General features: G+C 45.6%; 2 protein-coding genes across 4 annotated transcripts; one reads left to right on the top strand and one right to left on the bottom strand.

The window, feature by feature from the left end:
* Positions 1-575: 575 nt before the first annotated feature.
* On the bottom strand, positions 576-9,513 carry slc13a4 (solute carrier family 13 member 4). Its single transcript, XM_029160413.3, has 15 exons — positions 9,380-9,513; positions 6,264-6,392; positions 5,144-5,280; positions 4,875-5,050; positions 4,722-4,785; positions 4,485-4,605; positions 4,202-4,386; positions 3,534-3,653; positions 3,254-3,355; positions 3,018-3,119; positions 2,807-2,910; positions 2,598-2,719; positions 2,360-2,521; positions 1,578-1,715; positions 576-1,435 (listed from the first exon to the last, which is right to left on the bottom strand). The coding sequence occupies exons 1-15, from the start codon at positions 9,500-9,502 to the stop codon at positions 1,298-1,300; spliced, it is 1,923 nt and encodes a 640-aa protein (XP_029016246.1). The 5' UTR covers positions 9,503-9,513; the 3' UTR covers positions 576-1,297.
* On the top strand, positions 9,004-22,512 carry zgc:162331 (uncharacterized protein LOC793007 homolog). 3 transcript variants are annotated; one of them, XM_029160476.3, is made up of 7 exons: positions 9,004-9,137; positions 9,461-9,537; positions 15,184-15,651; positions 20,225-20,416; positions 20,497-20,650; positions 20,754-20,939; positions 21,125-22,512. In XM_029160476.3, exons 3-7 carry the CDS (start codon positions 15,384-15,386, stop codon positions 21,453-21,455), a joined length of 1,131 nt encoding a protein of 376 aa, XP_029016309.1. In that variant the 5' UTR covers positions 9,004-9,137; positions 9,461-9,537; positions 15,184-15,383; the 3' UTR covers positions 21,456-22,512. The 3 variants fall into 3 exon arrangements, with proteins under 3 accessions (XP_029016309.1, XP_029016307.1, XP_029016308.1); XM_029160474.3 differs by lacking the exons at positions 9,004-9,137; positions 9,461-9,537 and adding an exon at positions 9,571-9,710; XM_029160475.3 differs by lacking the exons at positions 9,004-9,137; positions 9,461-9,537 and adding an exon at positions 9,724-9,862.
* Positions 22,513-23,064: the final 552 nt, after the last annotated feature.

Genomic DNA, 23,064 nt, shown 5'->3' with positions numbered 1-23,064 from the left:
CCACAACTCAAATATTACAACTCATTTGAAAACAGGCTGAGGCACATTATATTACAAAAACCTTACAGGCCCTTACATCAAAGGTGATACAACACCATAAGGTCCATACTTAGAATACAGAGATGTATAAAAAAAAGCCACAAATTACATTGCAAATTTGTGTAAAAATATAAAGCACATCTTTTACTTTGCACAATGATGTGTGCAAATCCTTGTAACCAACATACAATAGTAGTGATTTGACAGTTGATTGAAAGAAATCGTTCAACCCGTGCTCACTTACGCTTCCTGTTCTCGCTTCATTCAGCAATAAAACTCGGTGGGACTTTGTAGCTGCACACATCTGCATTTCTTTTTAACATTTCCATGCTGGAATAAGCCACACTGGCAGGTGTTTTCTATGTGCTGCCTAATGCAAAAGGTAATTTTCTCTTTTTCCAGAAGTGCTTATGCACCCAGCATCATAAAACCTCGATTTCATATTAATAGTATGGGACGCATACAGTACAGTTTATGTTCTTGGTCTTGTAATGGTGTCAAGTAGAAAAGAGCACAACAAAAGCACTATTGGTTTGTGTGGTTAAAGGAAGGTCCTGCACAGCTGAGGCTTCAGTGTGATGCTAACACTGTAATTGTTATAAGTCGGTTATAGGTTTCCATAACACTCAAATTGGGCTTAAAAGTGTATTAAGATAGACAGTTACATGATGAAGGCACGAGTTGCAAGGTACTCAAAAGTTCACAGTAGAATATGGCACAAAATTACCATCAGAGACTTTGGTAACGACATCAGTCAGATATACTGTAAAAGGCCTAGATTTCCAAAATAGTACATATAGCACCTACAGTCTATAAGCTTTACATGCACACACACCTTTAAGGCTTTGAAACAGACTGTTTAGAATCTTGTGAAAAAATACTGAGTATATCTAAAAAGGTTTGACAGTTGCTACAGAAGTTAGCTCATTCTTACACTTAATCAATAAAGGTCACTTCTTGATTACCTCAGATATAGTAATGTGTAGGTTTTCACTTGCGACCAGGCGTCTTATGGTGGAAAAGATATATAATTTTAAGTCTAAGTTTTCCCTCTCCTCTCCCTTTCCACCATCCCTCATCCATCTTTCTAACACACTTCCAGTCTAATCAGTCAAGAATACAAGTCAACTCTGAGGAACACAATGCTGTCGAGACGTTGCAGGTCTGTCTACGCAGGTATCTTCCAGTCTAGTTTCCTTTCTCTGCCTCTCGTTGAATTCGAGCTGTGTTCTCACCACTAGCCCCCCACCACCAGTGGTTATAAGCTCCCCGTCATGTTCCTCGCTGCCGCCCAGGCTGGGAATTCGGTCAGGTTAAACAGGGGGACGCCCCACGTGGTAATGGCCAGCATGACCACTGCTACGCCAATCAGGTTCACCCCGAAACCTGCTTTCACCTGTGGAAGAAGCGACGGGAAAGGGGATGTACAGAAAAAGTTAAGAGACAGAAGATTTGGGACACACTGTACTCTTGAGATCTTTGAAGCTGCAGGTGCAGAATGAGCATGTGACTGGGTTCGTGCATGTGCGCGCGCATACCATGTCGCTGATCTGCACGTGGCCGTAACTGAAGACAATGGCGTTGGGGGGGTTACCCACTGGGAGCATGACCCCAAATGACACACACATGGTGCATGGGATCAAAGTGTGTAGGGGGTTGATGTGCAGAGTCTCTGACTGAAAGCGGAGAAGAAAGGAGACAAAGGAGGAGGCAAAAGGGGAGAGAGCAGTGGGTGAGGATGAGAAGAAGGCAAGGACAAAATGTGTTGACGGGTGAGAAAAATAGGTGGGAAAATGTGTGTTTAAATGCATCAAGATTCATCCATCCATCCATTTTCTTAACCGCTTACTCCCTAGTGCGGGGTCACGGGGGTGCTGGAGCCTATCCCAGCTGGCTACGGGCGAGAGGCAGGGTACACCCTGGACGGGTCGCCAGTCCATCGCAGGGCAACACAGACAGACAACCATTCACTCACACACTCACACCTACGGGCAATGGAGAGAGGCCAATCAACCTAATGCACGTCTTTGGACTGTGGGAGGAAGCCGGAGAACCCGGAGAGAACCCACGCAAACACGGGGAGAACGTGCAAACTCCACACAGAAAGGCACGAGGTCCGCCTCCGGGAATCGAACCCAGAACCTTCTTGCTGTGAGGCGACAGTGCTACCCACCGCACCACCGTGCCGCCCGCATCAAGAATCGGTCACATAATAATAATAATAATAAACACAATTATGAAAAAACACATGGGGAAGTCTCTTCCTTTATAAACGACTCCATTATTAAAGATTCCACTCGTGAAGAAGTGCATGTCGTACCAGCGCAGACAGGATGGGCAGAAAGACGGTGAGAGTCGCCGGGTTGGAGGCGAACTCTGTGACCGTGGACACCAGCAGGCAGGCCAGCAGGGTGACCGCCCAGGGAGGGAGACCGCTCATTGGTTCCAGCTGCCTGCCGATCCACACCGACAAGCCCGACACCTGGAGAAACATGGGGTTGACAGGTACAGTCCTGTACGACAGCAACACACACACACACGAGCGCAGGCCACTGTACCTTGCAACCAGCAGCCAGAGCATAGCCTCCCCCCACGAGAATTACGATCTCCCATGGCATCAGCCTCTGAAAGTCCTTCCATGTGATCATAGGAGCCAGCGGGCCGGACTCAGAATTATCGTCTGATGATTAAAAATATTAATAGTAATAAGCTAAAAAAAGCTAATAGCTTAAGCATTTCTCCAAAAAAAGCTTAATGTGGTACAGACCTGCATCCCTACAGCTGGAGGAGGAGAAGGGTCGTCTGGCAGGGATGAGGAAGAGCAGGAAGCCGAGGAGCACAGACACTGTGGCGTCAGTCCTGTAGCCTTTCCTACGAGCAGGAAAAATGAAAAGAAGCACCAACAGATAAAAGGGCTCTGTAGACGAATGTCTGTATCTACAGCCACGGCTGCATGTTGCAACATAATGAGCACTTACTTCTCAAACAGAGACGTCCAGCCGGGCACAAACCCCGGCTCTCTGGTGAACCACAGCAGAGTCATCAGGATGAAGAAAACACCCGTCACCACCTCTGGGTAGCTGAGACACACACATGCAGAAGCCACAAACACATAATCATACCACAGTGTCATGCTTGGCCGCTTCAGTGACATATAGTGTACACACGAGTACGGTTATTTTGCTAACTGACCCATCGAACTGGACCTACACACCTGATGGGTCCCAGCTTGGCGTACTCCTCGTGGATCCTGCTCTCCGACAGCATCTCTCTCCTGGTCTTGCGTTTCTTGCTCAGCGAGCACGTCTCCCTGAAGCTGGACACAACACAACAAGCCACATCAAGCGTCGCCGCAGGGCCCTGACACATGCTGTTTTCCCAAAGCCCCGAGGCCACAGACGCAGGGATTGCCCTGAGTCCATAATGATACGGACAGCAGCGAGGGACGAGCCACAGTCACACAGTGAGCAACACGCAGTCGCACGTGCACTCACTTGCAGCCTAGGAAGAGGAAGTGCAGCCACAGCCAGGTGAGGACCAGCATGATGAGGGCAATGGGGAAGCTGAAGATGAACCACGTGCCGAAGTTGATCACCTTCGCCTCTGGATAACGTCTGGAAGGGAGAAGACAGAGCATGATCAGGTGCGTGGGCGCTGCTAAGGCCTATCATTATTTAAACACCCAGATTTAACAACAGAACGTAGCCAGGTTGAACCTTGTGAGTGTATCATAAAAGAAGAAAAGGGAGAAAACCATCATCAGCCCCACTGATTTAAAACAGCAGTCTTCATTACTGCACTTTAGGTTCAATCGATCAGTCAAACTGTATTTGTCCAGCACCTCGCACACAGGTTAACGTCTCCGGCGTGACACAGCGTGTTTGCGTCGACACGCTTCACTGTGTTCTGCCCAGTACAAATGCTAAAGAGGGTAAAGGTGAGGTCCACAGGCAGAGCCAGCTCCCCTCTCTTAGCTGCTGTTACTGATCACACACAGAGGAATTAATAAATCAAGTTCAATGGCTGCTATATGCTAATCAGGTCTGTAACAGCCTCAATGACTGACTTCAGCTCCCAACTAATTATATATAAATGTGTTAATGCACAGAAAGTCAAGAAGGTGCCTCCACAAGTGGATCAGATAAGCATTTGCTTCACCCACGTGTTGAACTGCTCCGCAAAGATGAGATTGGTGGAGGTGCCGGTGATGGTGATGAGGCCGCCGATGGTGGCGGCGTAGGTGATGCTGAGCGACAGGCACTTGCAGATCATGTGATCCCTCTTGGTGGGGTACTGGGAGTCCCTCCTGGCCTTCACGCGCTTCACGTTGGGGATTTCCACTTCCACCTGAGAGAGGAGCATTTAGTGACTGCGGATGAGGAAAGCACCCCCCACACCACCACCACCACCACCCCCAACTCCTGACGCCGTGCTTCGTTCTGAACCTGCGGCAGGTGTCCGTTTCTGTTTCCGATGAAGTCCACGTTTGGCTTTGGACCCACGCCGTTGACCTCCCCGCTCTGCATCTCACTAAGTGTGGACAACTCCTGTTTGGTGCAGCTGTTGCTGGAGAAAAGGCACAATAAATGACTAACACTTTAGGATGTGCAAATTCGAAATAACATTTTAGGTAGAGGTTTAAAAACATAAAAGCACAGTGGACATATTCCACCCACACATACCCGTTACTGCAGTAGAGCAGCTCCAGCTGGTTCTTCTCCAGGTTCACTTTTCTGTCTAAAACGGCTGCAGACGACAACAAAGATGGTCACGCTTTAACAGAAAAGCAGTAAAACCTTCCCCCTGCTCATCTGTAGAGACGGAGCCAGACGTACCGGCGTCGTCCTCAGGGGCCTCGGCGGTCTCGGAGTCGTCGTGGCTGTCTGCCAGGCCGGTGCAGATGAGCTGCTGCAGGACGGCCTCCGCTATGGGCATCACCATGGCCGTCGTCGACGTGTTGCTCAGCCACATGGACAGAAAGACCGTGCAGCACATGAAGCCAAGGACTAACCTGGACGACAGAAGGACATGGTCCATTTTACATTTATTTGTATTGGAGGTCATGTTTTGCTGAGGATTTAGGCCTATGTGTGTCGCCGCTTACATGCCGGGCTTGGCGCCGGCGATCATCACCATGCGCAGGGCGATGCGTTTGTGCAGGTTCCACTTCTCTATGGAGGCCGCCAGGCAGATGACACCCATCAGCAGCAGAGTGGTGTCCTTGCAGTACTCCGCAGCCACCTGCAAAGCATGCGATTAACACAATGATGTCAGACGGATGTAACCGCTCACCCACTTCCCGGCTTCACCCCCCTCCTTTGGATCAACACCCACAGTCTGCTACTTGTTCTCCTTAATCTGCTCTACTGCCCACCTGCAGGATTCGGGGCCTCACCTCTCACCTAAAACCTACATCAGTGAGGTGCTGATAGCAGATATGGCTCAACAGACCTAATGTACAGGTCTACTGTGAACTACCAGCTTCGACTAGTCAACACAGAACGCACTGATCATTTAATAAAGCAAGAACCCGGGTACTGTGTGGACGTTAATGCTCCATGCAGGCATCCTGCCAGGGGCCACTAGTGGGTCCATGTGGGACATGGAGGGTATTAGGGGAGACTGGAACCCACCGTAATAGACTGGAAAGGTTGCATAAACCTCTCTGCTGGCATATTCACTGGCCACCACCACAAGAGGCTTACGGCAGCCTTACCAGGCAGCTTTGTCACTGTTTGTCAATGCGATTTTGGTCACATGAGGCCTATAGCCAGCATTTTTACGTAATACTGGGAAGAACGGTGCAAGAGGAATTGGCAGAGTTCAGCAAAGAGAAGACCGCGGGAGGTGGAGGCTGCTTTGTACTGCTCCGGAGCGCGTGGGTGTCGCCACGTGGGAACTGGGAAGGACACAGAGAAGCCGACCGACTGAGAGGCTAATGGGGGGGATTTATGATGTGGGTGACACTGGCAAATTAAAAATGAAGCAACATACGCAGGCGTACAGCAAATCTGAGTTGCTGAAACATACTTAGTGCAGTTCACAGCACACAAAAGCAGGAATTACTCTATATTCCCATATACAGGAATCTGATTAGCTGACTCTGCCAGTGCCGCCGAACGGGGTCACCGATGGTTATCCCTGCATTCACTGCTGTTTCACCGGTTCCCTGCTTTCTCCTGGGAGCGACAGATGAACACAGCTAAGCAGACGGACGTGCTCACCTCGCTGGACTTGAGCACCCCAAAGAGCGGGTAGAGGAAGGCTGGGACCAAAGCAGCGGCGCCCAGGGGCACGGCCTCCGACACCCAGTAGATCGCCGTGACTATCAGCACATACGCACAGCTGGCCTCCTGCAAACAGAAAAGGTTTCACTGATGATCAATGATGCCATATCACAATGACACGTGATGTCAGATAGTTTCACATATTTTAACGCATCAGTCCTTTAATCGTAAATTTACGGGAAATGTGGTTCACACTCGCTAGCGCACACGCAGATGATGCATTAATCTGGTAATGGTTATGTATTCAGGCCACAGGGGTCTCTCTTGCGCTGCAGTGTCACAACAGCCGTAAGCTCATTGACTGGATGTGGAGTAAAAACACCTGGAGCCTCGTGGGGTTTTGCGAGAACTAGTTTTTGTTGTTTACCAGGGAACAAAACTCAAGAGAACCCAGAACCTTTAAAGAAATCAGTTGCTCTAAAGTGGCAAAGGCAAAGCAAGTGGCACCTCTGAAGATGTTTCTTTTTTTCTAACAAGACACTCATTTTAAATTTAGAAAGTTTCCACACGAGGAGCAGCAACATGCAAACAGATAAATCCACACACAAACACAGACCTGACTTAAAGCGTATTAACTAACTACAAGTCGATGTATTGCTATGTTTATCTTGAAGATACCACTGGCGATTTCTAGTCTTGTGGGTCAAAGACGTTGTAAAAAAAACAGCTATTTGAAAAAAAAATCTTTAATACCCAGAAATCCTGCTAAAGGACGAGTCTAAGTTGATAAACCGTGATTTCTGTCATTTTGTGTGCACAAACAATTCCAGGTAAAAAACATAACTCTGCTCTCTTTGATGCTTGATTCTGCATAATGGCCTCCTTTGGCCTCCATAGAATGCTCTGTCCACACTAAAGTTAAAGCCTGCACTCCTTTGTGGATGCTTTAATGTGGATTTAACTTTGCATGAGGAAAAGGGGCATTTCCAGGTATTAATACTAGCTCCTGGATTAGCCCGAGATTTGGACAAGGTGTTCAGAATGGCGGCGGTGGTTAGCCAAGAGAAACATTACAACAAAGAGAAACAAAACTGTGTGTAATCTGACAAAGACAAGTGGCATCAAGGAACAAAGAGATGGAAAGGCAGGAGACAAACATGGACCGACAGGAGCCTAATCCAGCAGCCGCTGGTTATTGATTATTGACTATTGGTCTGTCAAATCTGTATCTACTTTTTTGAACTGTTGCAGTTTAAAGCCAAAATGCTGTGGCAAGCAGAAAGTCAGGGATGACTGAGGCAACCCAAGCCCAGAGTGAGACGTGTCAGGGAGCAAAAATCAATACAAGCTGCTAATTCAATCAAGGAAACTGTTTGCTTTGAGGTCAAATCTACTTTGAGGTGTGTCACGCAGTGACATAATCAGTCAAATGAGCTTCTCCTGATGTTGTTCATCAAGAATGAGATTGTGCACCATATACCTGCAGAGATTTTAAACAATCTGGACGAAAGTTCACTCGTTTTTTTTTTTTGAGGCTGCAAAAGAATGTGATGCTCGAGTGCCTGCGGTGAAACATCATCTCTGACATAACAGGTCTAAGCTGTAAGGTAAATAACACATCTGTCCTGATTGTCACTGCCTCACTGCACATCTGACACCAGCTCCGCGTCTCCATCTTATCTGTCACCTCTCTCTCTGTCTTTGACCTGGTGTGACTGCATCCAGCAGATGTTCTGTCCTGCTCCAGCTGCACCCCCCCCCCGCCACACACACACACACACACACACACACACACACACACACACACACACACACAGAGTCACTCTGAACCCCTGTCAAATTCCAGGCACGGTCTGGGGTCTCTAGTGTCGTAAGTAAGCCACGTGGGGTCAAAATCCAGCATGGCGGTAGGTTGATTATATAACTTAATTGCTTGGATTGTTTCTTTTTTTCCTTCTTCTTCTTTCCACCAAAGGTTTTTGTTCTGTTGTTCTTTCTTGGCCTCATCCTGTGCTTCGCCTTCTAGTGCCAAATATCCACCAGGCCTGACATAACAGTAGGGTTCCTGGTCTGATTGGCTGCACTGAACTTGTAACGTAACAACTTGTTTTGAATATTAATGAGAGCGTGCAAACATCTGTGACACCAAGGAGCTCATATGTAACACATACTGTACAGACACACATCTGTTGCTATAACTAACCATCGCCTGCTGCTCTGTAGCTACTGCCTTTGTTCGCAAGTGTTGAAAGCGCCGTAGTTAATATTAACAACGCGGTAAAGAACTTGTGACTAAGTTATTATTTATTAGAATGTGATCCTGACACACCTGTCACACTCATTTCATTCATTATGCCTAAAACAGATCTTGTATAAGATCATGTTTAAATCATAATTACAAAAAATGCGGCTTGATCACCAAAAGTCAGATCACATGAATGAACCCAGTTAAATTAGTTGTATTCATGTCAGTAGAGTAAAAGCTGTGGAAATAGGAAATGAATGATTAACACTGAAGAATTGAGTGCATCAGAGGGCTCTAGTGACATAATTCTATTTTTGAAGTGGTCTGGTCAAATAAGTAAAGCAAAGGCTAAATGCCTCTCTCTCTCTGCCTCTTTGTTACCTCGGCTCGTTAGCCGAATGTTGATCTCTCTCTCATCGACACGTCGCGACATCTCCATGCACAAAGCTTGGCTGACGAGTGGGGCGAAGCGTTCATCAGCACAGAAGACAAGACAGTGCTCCTTTTGATTGATTCGCTCAGTAGCACACACACACTCCAAAAATCCCATCAGGACACTGAGACTATCAGTAGGAACCAGGACAGACACCACCACATTAACTGGATGACCATCGGCTGCTTTCTAGGTATAAAACCTATACGTTTTTCATATATTGCAGATGTTTTTATTTTATTCCAAAGTGTGACTATAATGTGTAGGTATAGTCTAGCTATCTTTGCCTCTTATTATGTCTTATATAAACAGCTCTTAGTTAAAAGTAAATCATTTTTTCTATTTGTTGTGCCTAGTTCCACATTCTTCTTAGTAATTAAATAATTTAAATGCCACCATCTATCCTAAAATTGAAGAAAAAAAACTTTTACTCACACTGGTGGGGTGGATAAGTGGTAAAGGAAGCAGGGACAACGGGATGAACACCACAACGATCAGTTTTCTCGCCTCCCACAGCTTCCTGAACAGATCCATCCTGGCTGCAGCTTCCAGCCTCATGGGTGACGGGGAGCTCGGAGTCGGACCGGTTACAAGTGAGCAGAAACAGGTGTAGGAGTCGGAAGCCGGTCGGAACGAAGGTCTCGACCCAGCCTGGAGAGCTGAATGAAAGGTGTTTTCGCGCTTGGTTCGCGTAAACGTTCTGATTTGGCTGTGCGCTTTTACGCACAGAGCACGCGCAGCGACCGGACCTGTGTGTGTCTCACAGGTGAGTAACAACGTAAGGACTCCAACTTAAACTTCTCTTCGACCGTGTCCGACTCACGCGCCATGCACCAGGTCCGACGTCCCTTCTCCTCCGCGTTTGATGCTCCCAGTGGCTTCAGGTGAAGCGGTCGCCCCATTTATGAGCCTGGATAGGTATGCTAATTAATCACGACTTTGCCCACACCCTTTCTGGCTCTGAGTGGACCAATCGGGGTTGAGTTAAATTTGCACATGGGAGAGTTGGAATTCGAGGGATCCATTAGGTGGTGACGTTTAGGAAAGTGAATATTAAGTGAATATTAAGGCAAAAAGCAAACAGACAGGCACTCTAACATCTCTCTCAAACTCTAACATGATTATCTGTGCGCAGCCGTTCCAAGGCCAAAGCACCTGGCTTCGGCTGGCATTAATAAAGCCTGCAACGTGGCCCATGGATATTGTTCAGGAATCAAAATAAACTACTATAGTGAGTGATCAAAGTTTAAATATTAATAAATATAAATTATTGTAATTAAAAGTCAAACGTAAAGCAAAGTTAGCTCGTGGAGCTGAGAACGAGAACCAGAGGTTTTGCTGTGGTGTCACACTGCCCTCTAGAGGATTTAGTCAGTCAGTACACTACACTAGGCACTTAGTAAATGTAAGGGATGATAGAAAAACGGGAACTTTAGGCAAACAAATAAAAACAGAATACATGCAACAACAACAACAAAATATTATTGACATTAATTGAACCACTACAGCTTAACTTCCAGAGCGCTGCCAACTGCACATGCCACCGTACTGCTTCTACGCACCACAAAAGTTTCCATTTAAGTTTCTGTGCCACCCTGTACAAACTCAATATTATTTAAAATAAATAATTATTTCATAACTACAAAATATGAATATTCAAACACGTTAAGATTTAAAATATATTAAAGCTAAGAACTCATAGTATCGGCAGTGTGTTATCCTCAAAAGAGTGACGTTTGGAGGCAGTGTTCACGTCCTGGACAGAGAGGACGAGAGGTTTGAGTGAGGGGGCACAGATTGATAGCCTTGTATATGCAAATAACGCCTCAGAGACAACCTGTCTCCTATTTAATATACTGCCCATTCATCGTTCATTCAGTAGTAATCACCCTGGGAGAAGGCGTCACAGTATGTGAAACTTTCAGATCCACTCACTCCTCCCTGTTTAATTGACCACCTAATGACACCGTACCATTACCAATAATCCTATCATTTCACAGACAAACTGATTTTTACATTTAAATGCAATTAATTTGGCCACTGAAATATGTAATAATGAATAATGGTTTTAACAATAGAAATTAGATCCAAGCAGAGGAAAAAAACAAGCAGATTCAAGAATTTAATCTCACAAGAAAGGAGTGGATTCAAATGCAAGTACAGAGCAGTCACATGACAAAAGTTCACACATATCCAAAGCAGAGTTTCACATTCAGCAAACAACTCATAAAACACCTCTCCATTGTGTGATGAGAATTAAATCTAAGATTCAGCTGCAGCAAACCAATACCCTGACTGTTTAAAAGGCATTTATAGACCTATACTCCCAATATAACATGATGCATAATACAGAGAGGAAGAAATTGCATCATTATCATCATCATGTGTCATGTTAAGTATGTTGATATTCAATAGAGAGTTTACTGTACCTCATCAGCCCGGGGAGGAGCTGTCCAGCTCACTGTGGTGCTGAACTCAGCCTAAAAGTAGGAGCTTGTTTGTCTTTACTCAATAATTAGCCACATGTATATTTTACTTGTCTACAAGTTGATTTTTGCATAGAGGTCAGACAATTATTTTATTTTTCAGAAAATCATTGGCCAATTTAAGTTTAATTTGTTATTTTCTTCACTGTATTGTCACAGCAAAACTTATATTAGAATAGAATAGAATAGAATAGAATAGAATAGAATAGAATAGAATAGAATAGAATAGAATAGAATAGAAGTTAAGTCAGTGCCACAAGATGGTGCTGTCTCTCTCTCCAGGGTTTGAGGTAAATCTGCAATCAACAGAAAACATCAAACATCCACCCAAAAGGACCAAAACACAGCATGACGTCCTAGTATTAATTAAAAGGTATACAAATTAGTTATAATTGTGATTTATTTTCTTTCTGAAGGCCACGGTCAGATCGCTGTGTGTCATCTTTGGTGCTGCCAATGGAAGCTGCATCTGTCCAGATTACGGCTTAGTGAAAGACGTGAAATGTAAATAGAAATGTAGCGCCAGATTGCAGCCAACTCTAACCTCAGATTAGGAATCACATCCAAAGTACATCAAACACACACACACACACACACACACACACTCAGATTGGGAATCAAATCTAAACCCATCTTATCCTGATGCTGGTAAGCACGTTTGACCTTTAACCTTCAGGCTTTCATAAAAACGTGATTTTCAAATCTCTATTTCTAAAAAATATATGTTTCATCACTGCCTTTATTTTCTTGTTGTTTGAATGAGTCATTGTCGTTATTAAAGATCTAGAAAATGTGAGACATGACACAAATCCTTTTCTACATGCTGCTGTCCTCTCATTGACCTTTCCTGGAACAATACCCGACATATTATTAATTGAAAGCAGCCAGGTCCCGCAGCGCAGATGAAAAGGAAGCTCAGACGACCTGCAGGAGTCCCAGAGTCTCTGTCTCCCTGAGTCGCTGCCCAGCTGCATGTTTATCTGTCTGACTGCTTATTTCTTATCTGCCACCGTGGTCGACCTTCTGAATTAATGTGTGCTTAAAGCTCCAAAACCATGAAAAAACAGCTGCCCATCAATATACCATTGTGGCTCAATTCCACAAAGAAATCCATTGTTGTGATAGTGATTCCAAGAGAGTGCTCCAAGTTCTCAAGGGCATTGAGTGCACACAAGCAGTGGTTGCTCATACAGGATTACTCCCCAGCTGGTCTGTGGACTGGAGCCATCAAAAACAACCCTATATTGAATGTTTGATGCATTTAGTTCATCACCTCCTTAGAAAAGAGAGTGTTCTCAAGTTAGGCCAGAATCAAACAATTGTCAATTTGCTCCACCACTCAGAGCTGCGGTCGTAGGTCACTTGAAACCCAGTCACGGGACGAAGCCTCTGTCCTTGTGTGACGCTGCGTGTCTATATTTAGCGCTGGCTGCTGGCTTTGTATGCTGATGTATTACAAATGTGAACACACATACACACACACAGAGTGGCATGCTGAATATGCATAAGGACGCACTGACACAACATCATACTTGCAAATGGGTGGGGGAAGCAGTAGCGATATATACACATATATATCAAGCACATAATGTAAAAAGATACAGACACAGGCTGGGAGGAAATTGGCTTTAAGTTTACGAGTGCACGTGTGTTTTTGTCTTATATAACAGTATGTAATGTGCTCTAAGATGCGGGATTAGGGATTAGGCTGATAGTGACGGAGAGTTTGTGTTTGTGTGCGACAGAGTGAGGCGTCCAGAACTCCTATGTGTCCTCACCCTGTACACACACGCAGTAGCGTCACAACGAGCCTGTGCTTCTCTGTCTGGCCGATCAGATCAGGAGCGAGTGCTGTCCGTCTCCATTCCCCCCTAAAAGGAAGGAGTTAATGTTATTTGGCTTCACATTTGCCTCCGGGCCTGAGCTAGTATTTACAGTACCACCCAAAGCCCCAGAACAGGTTTTAACCTCTCGTTACAGCACTGACATTTTATACAGATCAAATTATATAAGATGTGCGTAATGAAAAAGTGCAGCCAGTGGTCATGGATGAATAAAGCAGCCTTTTAAATTACTTTGGATTTTTTCTTCTTATTCTATCTTCTTGTTGTGGTGTTTTGATTGAAGTTCTTCAAAAAGCCGTATAGGAGCACAAGCAAGCTGAAAAGTGGCTTCCAAGGACCAGGGTCAGGTCTGCTTCCAGTCTATTAACACTTTATCAATTATGTGGTTCATTTCTCTCATCTATATGCAACCAGCTGCTCCTTTAATCCTCGTAATCCTGTGTAAAACGTGCCGTGAACATCTGCAAACACATGTTGTTCCCCTTTGCTCGTTTTTCTTTGGCCCCTGTCTTTCCCATTACATTACATACAAACATGGCACTATTTATACATATAGCATGGTTCATAATTGATGTGGTGATGATTTATTCATGTTTAAAGCTGTTGCCAGCAAATTAAGAGCATGAAAGCTGAGTTATAACAAAATGAAGTTATTAAGTTGTGATTTATGGAAGGTGCTCTTTTGCTAAAAGTCAGATAAGTGGAAAATGTTTTAAGTGTGTTTAGTGTTTTAAACTTAATGTTCCAGCAGTGTTTGATATTGCAACGTCACATTACGTGAAATGAGGACACACTATTGGGAGTTATTTCTACCATTATCATCTCCGTCTGGAGCAGTTATGCTGTAATTTGATGGCTTAATCTGGGATCAGGTCTTTGGAGCTTTTTCTTGTGTCCACCGTGGCATAGCGCTGTCTGTAAATAATGCAGTTGGTGGTGTCCCATCTACTCGTCCTAACGCTTGATAGATGGCAGGTTTCTCAGGCTAAAAGCGCAGGATCTCACTTCATCCGTCTTTCCTCCTCTTCTGATTGTTTTTTTCCTCCTGTGTCATCGCTCTCCCTGTTTGCTGCTCTCTTGCCTCTTTAACCGCTCCAACTCTCTTTTCTCTCGCCATCTCTCTCTCCTATTTTTGGTCCCAAATGCATGAATTATTCACATCTAGTGCATGGATTTTCTGACTGGAGAGCTATCAACAAGCGTGACGGGGTTTACCATATTGCACCTGAGCATCCACCTGTGACAAGCACGGCCCCTACAGGGGACGTGGCACACATACAACACAGGTGGGATCGTATGTAAGTGCCAAAGTCTCAAAATGTCTTTCCAATGACTGTTAAAAGCCCATTGTTCTATGCAGAGACCCAAACTTCACAAAACTGATCTGGATTTACCTGAACTACCACAGTGCGGGAGATGATCTGTGAGCTTTCGCTGTGAAATTTTAAATCCAAAGGTCTATTTGCTGACTTTTTTGTTGAAACCAATCCACCCATAATCGTACTTTAACTACGCGTGGACTCTTTGGAATAAAATGACATTTGCAAGAACACTAAGAGCCTAATATTAATAATAAATAGCAGACACGGCTATCTGTCAGGGTGCGGGGGGAGGGGGGGAAAAGGCAACGAGCAGGAATATCAGGACTTAAGGCAGCATGAGTTACAGCTCAGCACAGCTCAGCGAGTGAGTTGCTGTTATGCAAGAGCTCAGTCAGCCCAGCTGGAGATCAGAGAGGGTGGGGTGGTGGTGGTGGAGGTGGGGGTGAGGGAGGAAGGGGAGGGGGGTGTTCCAAGTGAGCAGCGAGAGCACGAGCGAGCTGAGGGACGGAGACGAGAACAGTCAGCGAGTGAGCGCCGAGTACAGCTGGATGTGAATTCACAGCCTCTCACTTCTCCTCCTTGCTCAGGCCTCCACGCAGCGGCAGCATCATGAGCGGCAGGAGGAGGAGAGGGGACGAGTAAAGGACCGGGGGGAGGGAGGTAAACAAGAAACAGAAGAAATGGCATCACTGAGAAGCAGGATGCTACAAACTTTCACCTAGAGGAGGAACCATGAGGCTGTGAATCCCTCCTCTGTCCTCCCACACGCTTCCTCTGCTCCATCGCCATGCCTCCGAGGACCCCCCCTCCACGTGCCATTGCCCACCTCTGGATGCTGCTGTGGCCGCTGCTCTCCGTGCTGGTGCTGACCCGAGGCTCCACGGTGGCGACAGGGGACTCGGCCAGCACCACGTCCACACCATTAGTGGAGGAATGGCCAGGCACGCCGATCCAACTGCAGCCGGACTTGCAGACAGAAGCCCAGACTCCAACAGACGCACAGACGGAGGCAGAGACGGAGACGGAGACTCTCCCAACGACCAGAAATTACACAGGTCAGTCACAGGTTGACTTAATCATTTTATGGCTACAATCTTTTCCTTGAGTATAAACTGAAAGCTGAACAAACATTGTTTAAAACTAGTTTTAAGTTCCTTAAAAAGTTCTTTCCAATGCTGCGCCGCTTACGTGTCATCAGTTCACGTTTCAAGTTTAAAACCCTGAAAATGTATCACTGCATGTAAAAATGGATCTACGTCCTCTATGTTTGAATGGACGTCTGTGTATGTATGTGGAGGGGGTTGTGGCAGACAATGCAGCTGCTCTGTCTAAAGAGAAAGCTGCAGCACCTGCCTGTGTGACTTCAGCTCCACCGGAGCATGAGCCGCTTTCTCATCCCGCCTTCCTCCCTCTCCCTCTCTCTCTCCCTCGTTTTCCATCGTTTAGTGCCTCAGCAGCCACTGCACTCTCTCACAGAGACCAGATCCTCACGTGTGTGTACAAATACCCCTCCCCACAGATGACAAAATGCAAATATCACGTGCCCCATACACACACACAGTGAAATGAAAACAAGTCGACCCAAGCGACACCAATCTTCTTAAAGGTTTAGAGAATAAACAACACAGTTGCTCATTTCATAACGGGCAGGAGCAAGAATAAGCACTTTATACTTTAATAACACACAGGGACACACGCAGGTGATCAGCTGACTTGCAACATCATACCGTGCGTGTGAGTGTGTTGCAGTTTGAAGTGCAGTATTTGTTCCAGCTGCATTAAGAGAGGAAAGCCGTGCACCTCACTCTTCTTTACGGTTCCCACCGTGTTTAAGTCGTGTTTAATTCCTTCTTTCAGGTCAGGATTACAGCAGCCGTTTTGCTCTATGTGTGGACATGTTAGTTTTAGTTTCCAAGCATGAAACCTATAGAACAAATACATTTTAAAAAAGGTAGGTAGGTGCTATGTAGGTGTAAAGCTTTTATTTCCATAGCAGCTAATGAAGGAAGACTAAGAAGTAGAAATTAATTCTTTGTTTTAAATGTTTAAAACAGTTTACTTTTAAATTATATTAATTATTATTCAAGTTGCAGACATACCTCTGATCCTTCATGGGGAATCGCTGTGTTGAAGTACAGACCAGCCTGGCCGGATTACAGAGACTCGGAGCTATCAAACGCCATCAATACGAGCCATGAATGATTTATCCAGAAATCCTGGCTGACAGCTGTTCCCAGAAGTTAACTGATCTGAGATCTGATCCTCATCTATATCTTCCTCTCTTCCCTTAGACCAAATTCACACACATCTGCAGCTTCTTAGGCCTAAACACACACTCACAGCACTCTGGCAGAGATTGCATGTAGATTTATAGCAATATTAATTAAAAAAAGATTTTTAGACGTCATCACTTTGAGTCTTGACTGTCAGCAAGTTATCTGAAACATGACGATGAAACATCACAATGCCCCATAATCTCATTAGCTGTTGAACAAAACCAATTACCTTTATCTATTCCTGACTATTTTTAGTGCAATAAATCTCGTTAATGAGACACTAACACGGGGGAATACAGATGTACATGCAGTCCTGGCAGCAGATCCACTAAGCCTATTACCTAAGTCTGATGTTTGAGGTTTGAGGAGGTCTGAGAAATCAGAGAAACACGGGTTCCATGAAACCTTAGTCTGAAACTTTAGTCTTTACTTTAGTCTAGGTTTTTATTGGCACCCTGCACAGTAGGTGAATATCTGTAACACCAGCGCGCCACTTTACCCCTGAGCCTTACGGGATTGGCACGCTTCAAACGGAGTCACCCCTGTCTGCTGTCCGTCAACCCAACATGGCCGCTGGCAGCGGCTCAACTTCGTTATTGCCTTCCCACGGCGCCTACGACTACGGGGAGAGTCAGAAACGAGGCTTCTCTCAGTCTGAGCTGGCTGAAGTGTGGAGTAGCAACAAGCGAAGGACAGGAGGACTGAAGGTGAAGAAGCAAAAACACGTCTACACACTCAGAACGTCAGAACATTACGTACAACAACCAACCAATTGACTAGTTCAATAACCGTTCTGTGATAGTGACAGGTCCAAAAGTGTGCCCTGTGTGCCCTTCTGATTCTACATCCTGGATACTGCACTATACGTTTTAGTTGAAACAACGTGACAGCTACTGTGGATTTAAAGTGGAATTTTAGATCTTGTCTCGTTTCTCGTTTTCATGTAACTTTGATGAACGCTTTCAGATGAAATGTGCCTTTCTGTCCCAGTGATTTAGCTCTTTGTTAGCGTGGCCTCGGTTCTTGACGTCTGCCCTACACTTCACCATCCTCAGTCTAACTCAGTCTAAGCTACCTGACCTTCCTCCGTTCCCTGCTGGCTCCTGCACACACGATTCCTCCTGATCCATAAACAAACCATTTCAAAGACAAACTAGGCAAATATTTCAAAAAGCAAAGCAGGATAGGACACGGTGTGCGCGAGCACTAATGCATGTTTGATGCAAATGCATGCCTCTGTGCAGGAACGGCTGAGAGCTGTGGGGATTAGATAATCAACAGCGAGATTGTCATGTGATAAGGAGCAGCTGGAGCAAAGGAACCGTAAAAACTCAAGAAGAAGCAGCAGCAGCAGAATGAAAGGAGAACAGACCAGAGGAAGCGAGTTAGCCTTAGCCTCAACTCAGACCTTTGGAGTGTGGTAAAGCCTGACTCACATAAAGAGGAGATTGTTTGGTGGGTGGACTCAACAATGGGGCCGTTCTAATCTCTGCATGTGTGTGAAAGTTTGAATCTTTTAAAGATGAGGCTGTCTGTTTTTAATCAACGAACTGGAGAGAAGAACACAGCAGAGGGGGGATGTTTGGTTGTTGGCGCCAGGGTTGCCAGGTTGGAGGGGCTCGAGGTGTAGGAGCACCCCGTTGGCAGCTAAAGTCTCCGATTGGCAGCTCAGAGTTTCCACAGTGACCGCGAGGAGCTTTCCGACTTGGGCCAAACCAACAGGACTGCGCAAACAACGCGCTCCGAGTCAACACGCAGAGATTCTTTGGGGAAATCACATACGACCTGGACACCGGATCACGGGCCACGTCATGGCAGGACTCAATCCCCACGAATGTGCACCCATTCAACTTGGCTTTCCACAACCACAGACACGTTAAACCAGTTTAGTGTTTGATAAATCAAGCACTCTTGTGTAAAGCACTGCTATATATGTTTTTTATTTTATTAATAATGAACCATAAGGATTTCTGGTCCCGCCTCCTGCTTTACATTCATCATCCACCCGTATGTTGGGGTTTTTAAATTATCACAACGGGTCAATCGGTCAATGTTCGTTTCTCCTGGCAACATGGCTGCATTCTGAACTGAACATTTCTGGGATTCATGTAGCAAGTGAAGAAGCTTCAAAAGTAAAGGTATTACAAGCTAAATATAAATGCCGATGAAGACCTTTCGAGAATGACAGAATGTTCATTTTCTAGGCCAGTGACTGGATTTTATTATTTCCTACAACGCACCTCTTTTAAGGGAAACAGAGTAGCTTTTAGTTTCCCCCTTTAAGAAAACATAATCAGCTCGTCCTCATTTTTTTTCTGTATCATACCAATTATGCACGTGTGTGTGTGTGTGGGTGTGTGTGTGTGTGTGTGTGTGTGTGTGTGTGTGTGTTTGGGAGCATTATGGGATCCTCTCCCTCTCTGTTTGTGCCTCTGCAGAAATCCTCCTAGCTGTCAAATCTAATCAGCCTAGAGCCGCTTACATGTTCACAGGATCTTATACTAAGATGACACATATCTTTCCCTCTCTCTCTCTCTCTCTCTCACACACACACACACACACACACACACGCAGTTTCACTTATACTGACACACCACAGCAAGTTGCAGCATCACATGCCCTTCTTTCCATCATCATAAACATCAAGATGACATCAACTTCATACAAGAGTAAATATTATTTAATACTAATATAAAAATGTATGTGTGTTAAAAGACTGTTAAACAGTGTGGGGCCCTCAGGGTCATTCTCTCAGCACATGCCTGTGTGTTTTAGCCTCTGTCACGCGGCTCTACTTGGGTTAACAGACACATTGAAGTAGCCTTATTTACCCTCTAACCAACTGACCCAAAGTATGGGAATTGACTTTTAACAAGCCTCATACAGTATCACAGCAGACGGAGCAGAGGATAAGCTGAGTCAGCAGGAACCCTGTTGCTCCCTGCAGATACCGGACCATCATTTTAGTTCTATGGTGAATAAATAAACCTTTGCTTTCCATGTGAGCAACGTCTTTTAGAAACATAGGATACTTTGGGCGGCGCTATAGATTCCCACAGAGCCAAATCTCCCCTGCAGCACCGTCTAACAATAGCTGTCGTATCACGAGACCTCTCTGGGGTATTTGTGTATTGTAGCATAAGGAGGATAAAAATAGTACTTTGTCTCTTCCTCCTCTCGGTCTGACTGTCTGATCTGTGTAACTGCTACATGTAGTCCCAACACAGACAGACAAGAGACACGAAAGTGAATAAAAGAGGAGAGAAAATTAAAAAAAGAAACAGAAACAAGAATGAATTGACTGCAGTCCAGATGTTTCGCTGACCTCGCCATGCGTCTCTGCCCCTCCCAGGTCTGGCCTGCGTCTCCGTCTTACCGCCCCGTCGCGGCTCCTTCTACGTGGAGAGCGGCACGGGCACATCAGTGGGCAGCGTGCTGGCCTTCTGGTGCCGGGAGGGATACCAGCTGGTTGGTAGCGACAAGATCTACTGCAACATCAGGAACGGCAAGCCGCTGTGGAGCAACTACCTGCCTGTCTGCGAAGGTGATGTGATGTCACAGTCTCGGAGGCAGGTCAACAGTGGGGAATATGGTGGTTAAAGTGTGATCCTCCCCCGCCTGCAGCAATCCCCCGGCCGGAGGACCGTGGCTTGAGAGTGGCCGTGCTGGCGTCGGTGGTGAGCGGCATCGTCATCCTCGCCATGTCCCTGTCTTTCCTCGTCTGCTGTCTACAGGAGCGATCAGGACGGGATCGGGCGAAGAAGGAGGGACGGAGCAGGTGGAATTATGAAAAGATGCTGAGATGAATGTTCTCCTGAGGATACATTCACTGGGCCACACAGCCTCACACACTATAACTGATCAAGTCCTGTCCTCTGCAGGCGCAGAGAGAAGCGCTCGGCCCGCCGCAGCGAGTGTTGGCTGGAGCGCGAAGAGGGCGACTGGGAGTCTTTTCCTCCTCCCAAGATCTTCCACCTCTCCCAGAGGATGAACCCTCGTCTGGCACCCGACAGCCCCCTCTATCTGACGGGAGGCCTCGGTGGATATGAAAACAGAGGATACCAGAGGTAAAGTGTCAAGAGTCATCCTACTAATCCACATGAGTGGATTAGGGGAGTGAGACTCTTAATTCGATACTACAGGATCCTAAAATATCCTGTGATCTAAGACTCTTCTTTAGTGCCTGTTTGCAAATCCAGGAGGTCTGAGTGATCTGAACCGTTCTGGTTTTGTCTTTGTCTTTGTCACACAGGAGTCAGGAGAGTTTGCTGAAGGCCTCCCTGCCCGGACTCTACCGCTCCGAGTCCCAGCTGTACCCGCACGTTGTCCTGCAGAGAGTCCCGACCCCGACAGCGCCCCCCGCCCCGTCGGCCCCCCTCTACCTCCACCTGCCCCCCTCCACCTCTTCGGCCGCCTCCTCGCCGGGCCACCTAGCCGGTCACGGGGCGCCTCACGTCATGTCGCAGTACCCCACCCCCACGTACCCGCCCAACCCCAACACGGCCGTGCCCGCTTACCAACTCCCCACGCCGGCGCCCATTTACCCCAACCCTAACCCAACACCACAGCGACCGTGGCAGTAGTGAGGATGTTCCCTTTCCTCTTGGAGGGGCCCCGTGCTGTTCCTGCTGAGGACATAGATGGAACACGCACAACAAAAACAGCATGGCCACATTTTGAAAGCACTCTGTTTGAAGCAGGCGCCGAAAGTGTAGAAATGGACGTGCAGCCCGTGTTCCTACTTTAACTGCATGCTCGCTGAATGCCTCCTGCTGGTTGGACTCAACAGGAAGTGAACACTTAGGAGTTCTAGTCTTTAGTTTCTGCAGAAGTAACACACATTTTACACGAGGTGCTCTTCAGAGACAGAACCAAAAAGAGCCACATTCACTACAGAATAACGGATGAAAGACAATTTGTAAAAGCCTCTTATATTTATTATACAGCATAATCAGACCCCTTTTACAAGTGCTAGGGTCCAGTTTAAACTAAACTATATATATATATATATATATATATATATATATATATATATATATATATATATATATATATATATATATATATATATATATATATATATATATATATTTTTTTTTTTTTTTTTTTGTGTTAATAGTTATTTTCACTTTCATCCCCACTCATTAAAATGCTGCTGTTGATTCATTAATACTGTGGGCACTTTTGAATTGAGCTTCCTCTATTTCCTCTGCCTGTGCTGCCACGGCATCTTGCGTCACAGACATGCCATTATTGATATCGCATTATGTTTGATCATTGGCAGCTCTACTGGTAAAACCTTACTGTCATTAGGGCCTTAGGCAGGTTTTAGACGAGAGCATATGTGGAAATCCAGACCTATCAGATGCTGCTTTTTCTTTAATGCACTGGTAAAGAAAATGTACTTAAAACTTAAATATTTATCGTCTCAAATGATATTGATGCATTTAAACTGTACGAGTTTGCACACTACTCTGTGAGCATTTGTTTTTTATTAGAAGTAACAGAGTAGGAACATTTACAGATGAGCTGGGGGTTGGTGAACTCTTTTAAAGCAGAACAACCCTGGCTATTTCTTTTCAAATCTAATACCCAATAAGGAGACTGCCGTGAAATACAAATAAAAAAATAATGTGTTTAGTTGCGACTGTTTTTTGTTTTCTATTTCCGAAAGGAGGCGGAGAAATAGATGACGAAGGGGAGGAAAGTAAGGAAGAGAGGCCGAGAGGAAATACAGGGAGTGAATTCATCACTGGGTCATGACACTTAGAAATGAGGAGATGACCTCATCTGACTGCAACACAGACATGAGGAAGACAGGGTGGTTTAAGTTAACAAAGCCATATTTAAAGCCATGATGGATATTATATTCTGAAAACACTTCTTTTCACAGCTTGTATCTCATGTCATCCTGCAGATCGCCTCAAGTTCATTTGCACTAGATGAGGTGTCAGGGTTTTGTCTGTGACACTAAAGCACTGAGTTTAGAGGGATTTATTGGTGCTGCTGCTTTACAAGGCCTCCATTTTATTTTGATGCACTGAATAAACTACCCGCCAAGTGTTTATTATCCCTACATGATGCGAACGAAGCATTGGGATCAAAGAGCACATTAGACATCTGGTGGGACTGAAAATACCCTCAACACTCAGCAGGGGTCCTCTGTAGTTCTGATGCCTGCTTCCAAACACT

This window comes from Betta splendens, chromosome 9, assembly GCF_900634795.4.
Source record: "Betta splendens chromosome 9, fBetSpl5.4, whole genome shotgun sequence".
NCBI lineage: Eukaryota > Metazoa > Chordata > Actinopteri > Anabantiformes > Osphronemidae > Betta > Betta splendens.
Note: the sequence above shows the minus strand (reverse complement) of the source record. Positions and strands in the feature narration are given on the sequence as shown.

Coding starts and splice junctions, on each gene's coding strand:
- zgc:162331 (XM_029160476.3), top strand. CDS start 15,384: ATGCCTCCGAGGACCCCCCCTCCACGTGCCATTGCCCACCTCTGGATG. Junction 15,652..20,224: donor AACGACCAGAAATTACACAG/GTCAGTCACAGG, acceptor TGCCCCTCCCAG/GTCTGGCCTGCGTCTCCGTC. Junction 20,651..20,753: donor AAGAAGGAGGGACGGAGCAG/GTGGAATTATGA, acceptor TGTCCTCTGCAG/GCGCAGAGAGAAGCGCTCGG.
- slc13a4 (XM_029160413.3), bottom strand. CDS start 9,502: ATGAGGCTGGAAGCTGCAGCCAGGATGGATCTGTTCAGGAAGCTGTGG. Junction 4,387..4,484: donor GAAACGGACACCTGCCGCAG/GTTCAGAACGAA, acceptor CTCCTCTCTCAG/GTGGAAGTGGAAATCCCCAA. Junction 1,716..2,359: donor TGCCCATCCTGTCTGCGCTG/GTACGACATGCA, acceptor CTCCGCTTTCAG/TCAGAGACTCTGCACATCAA.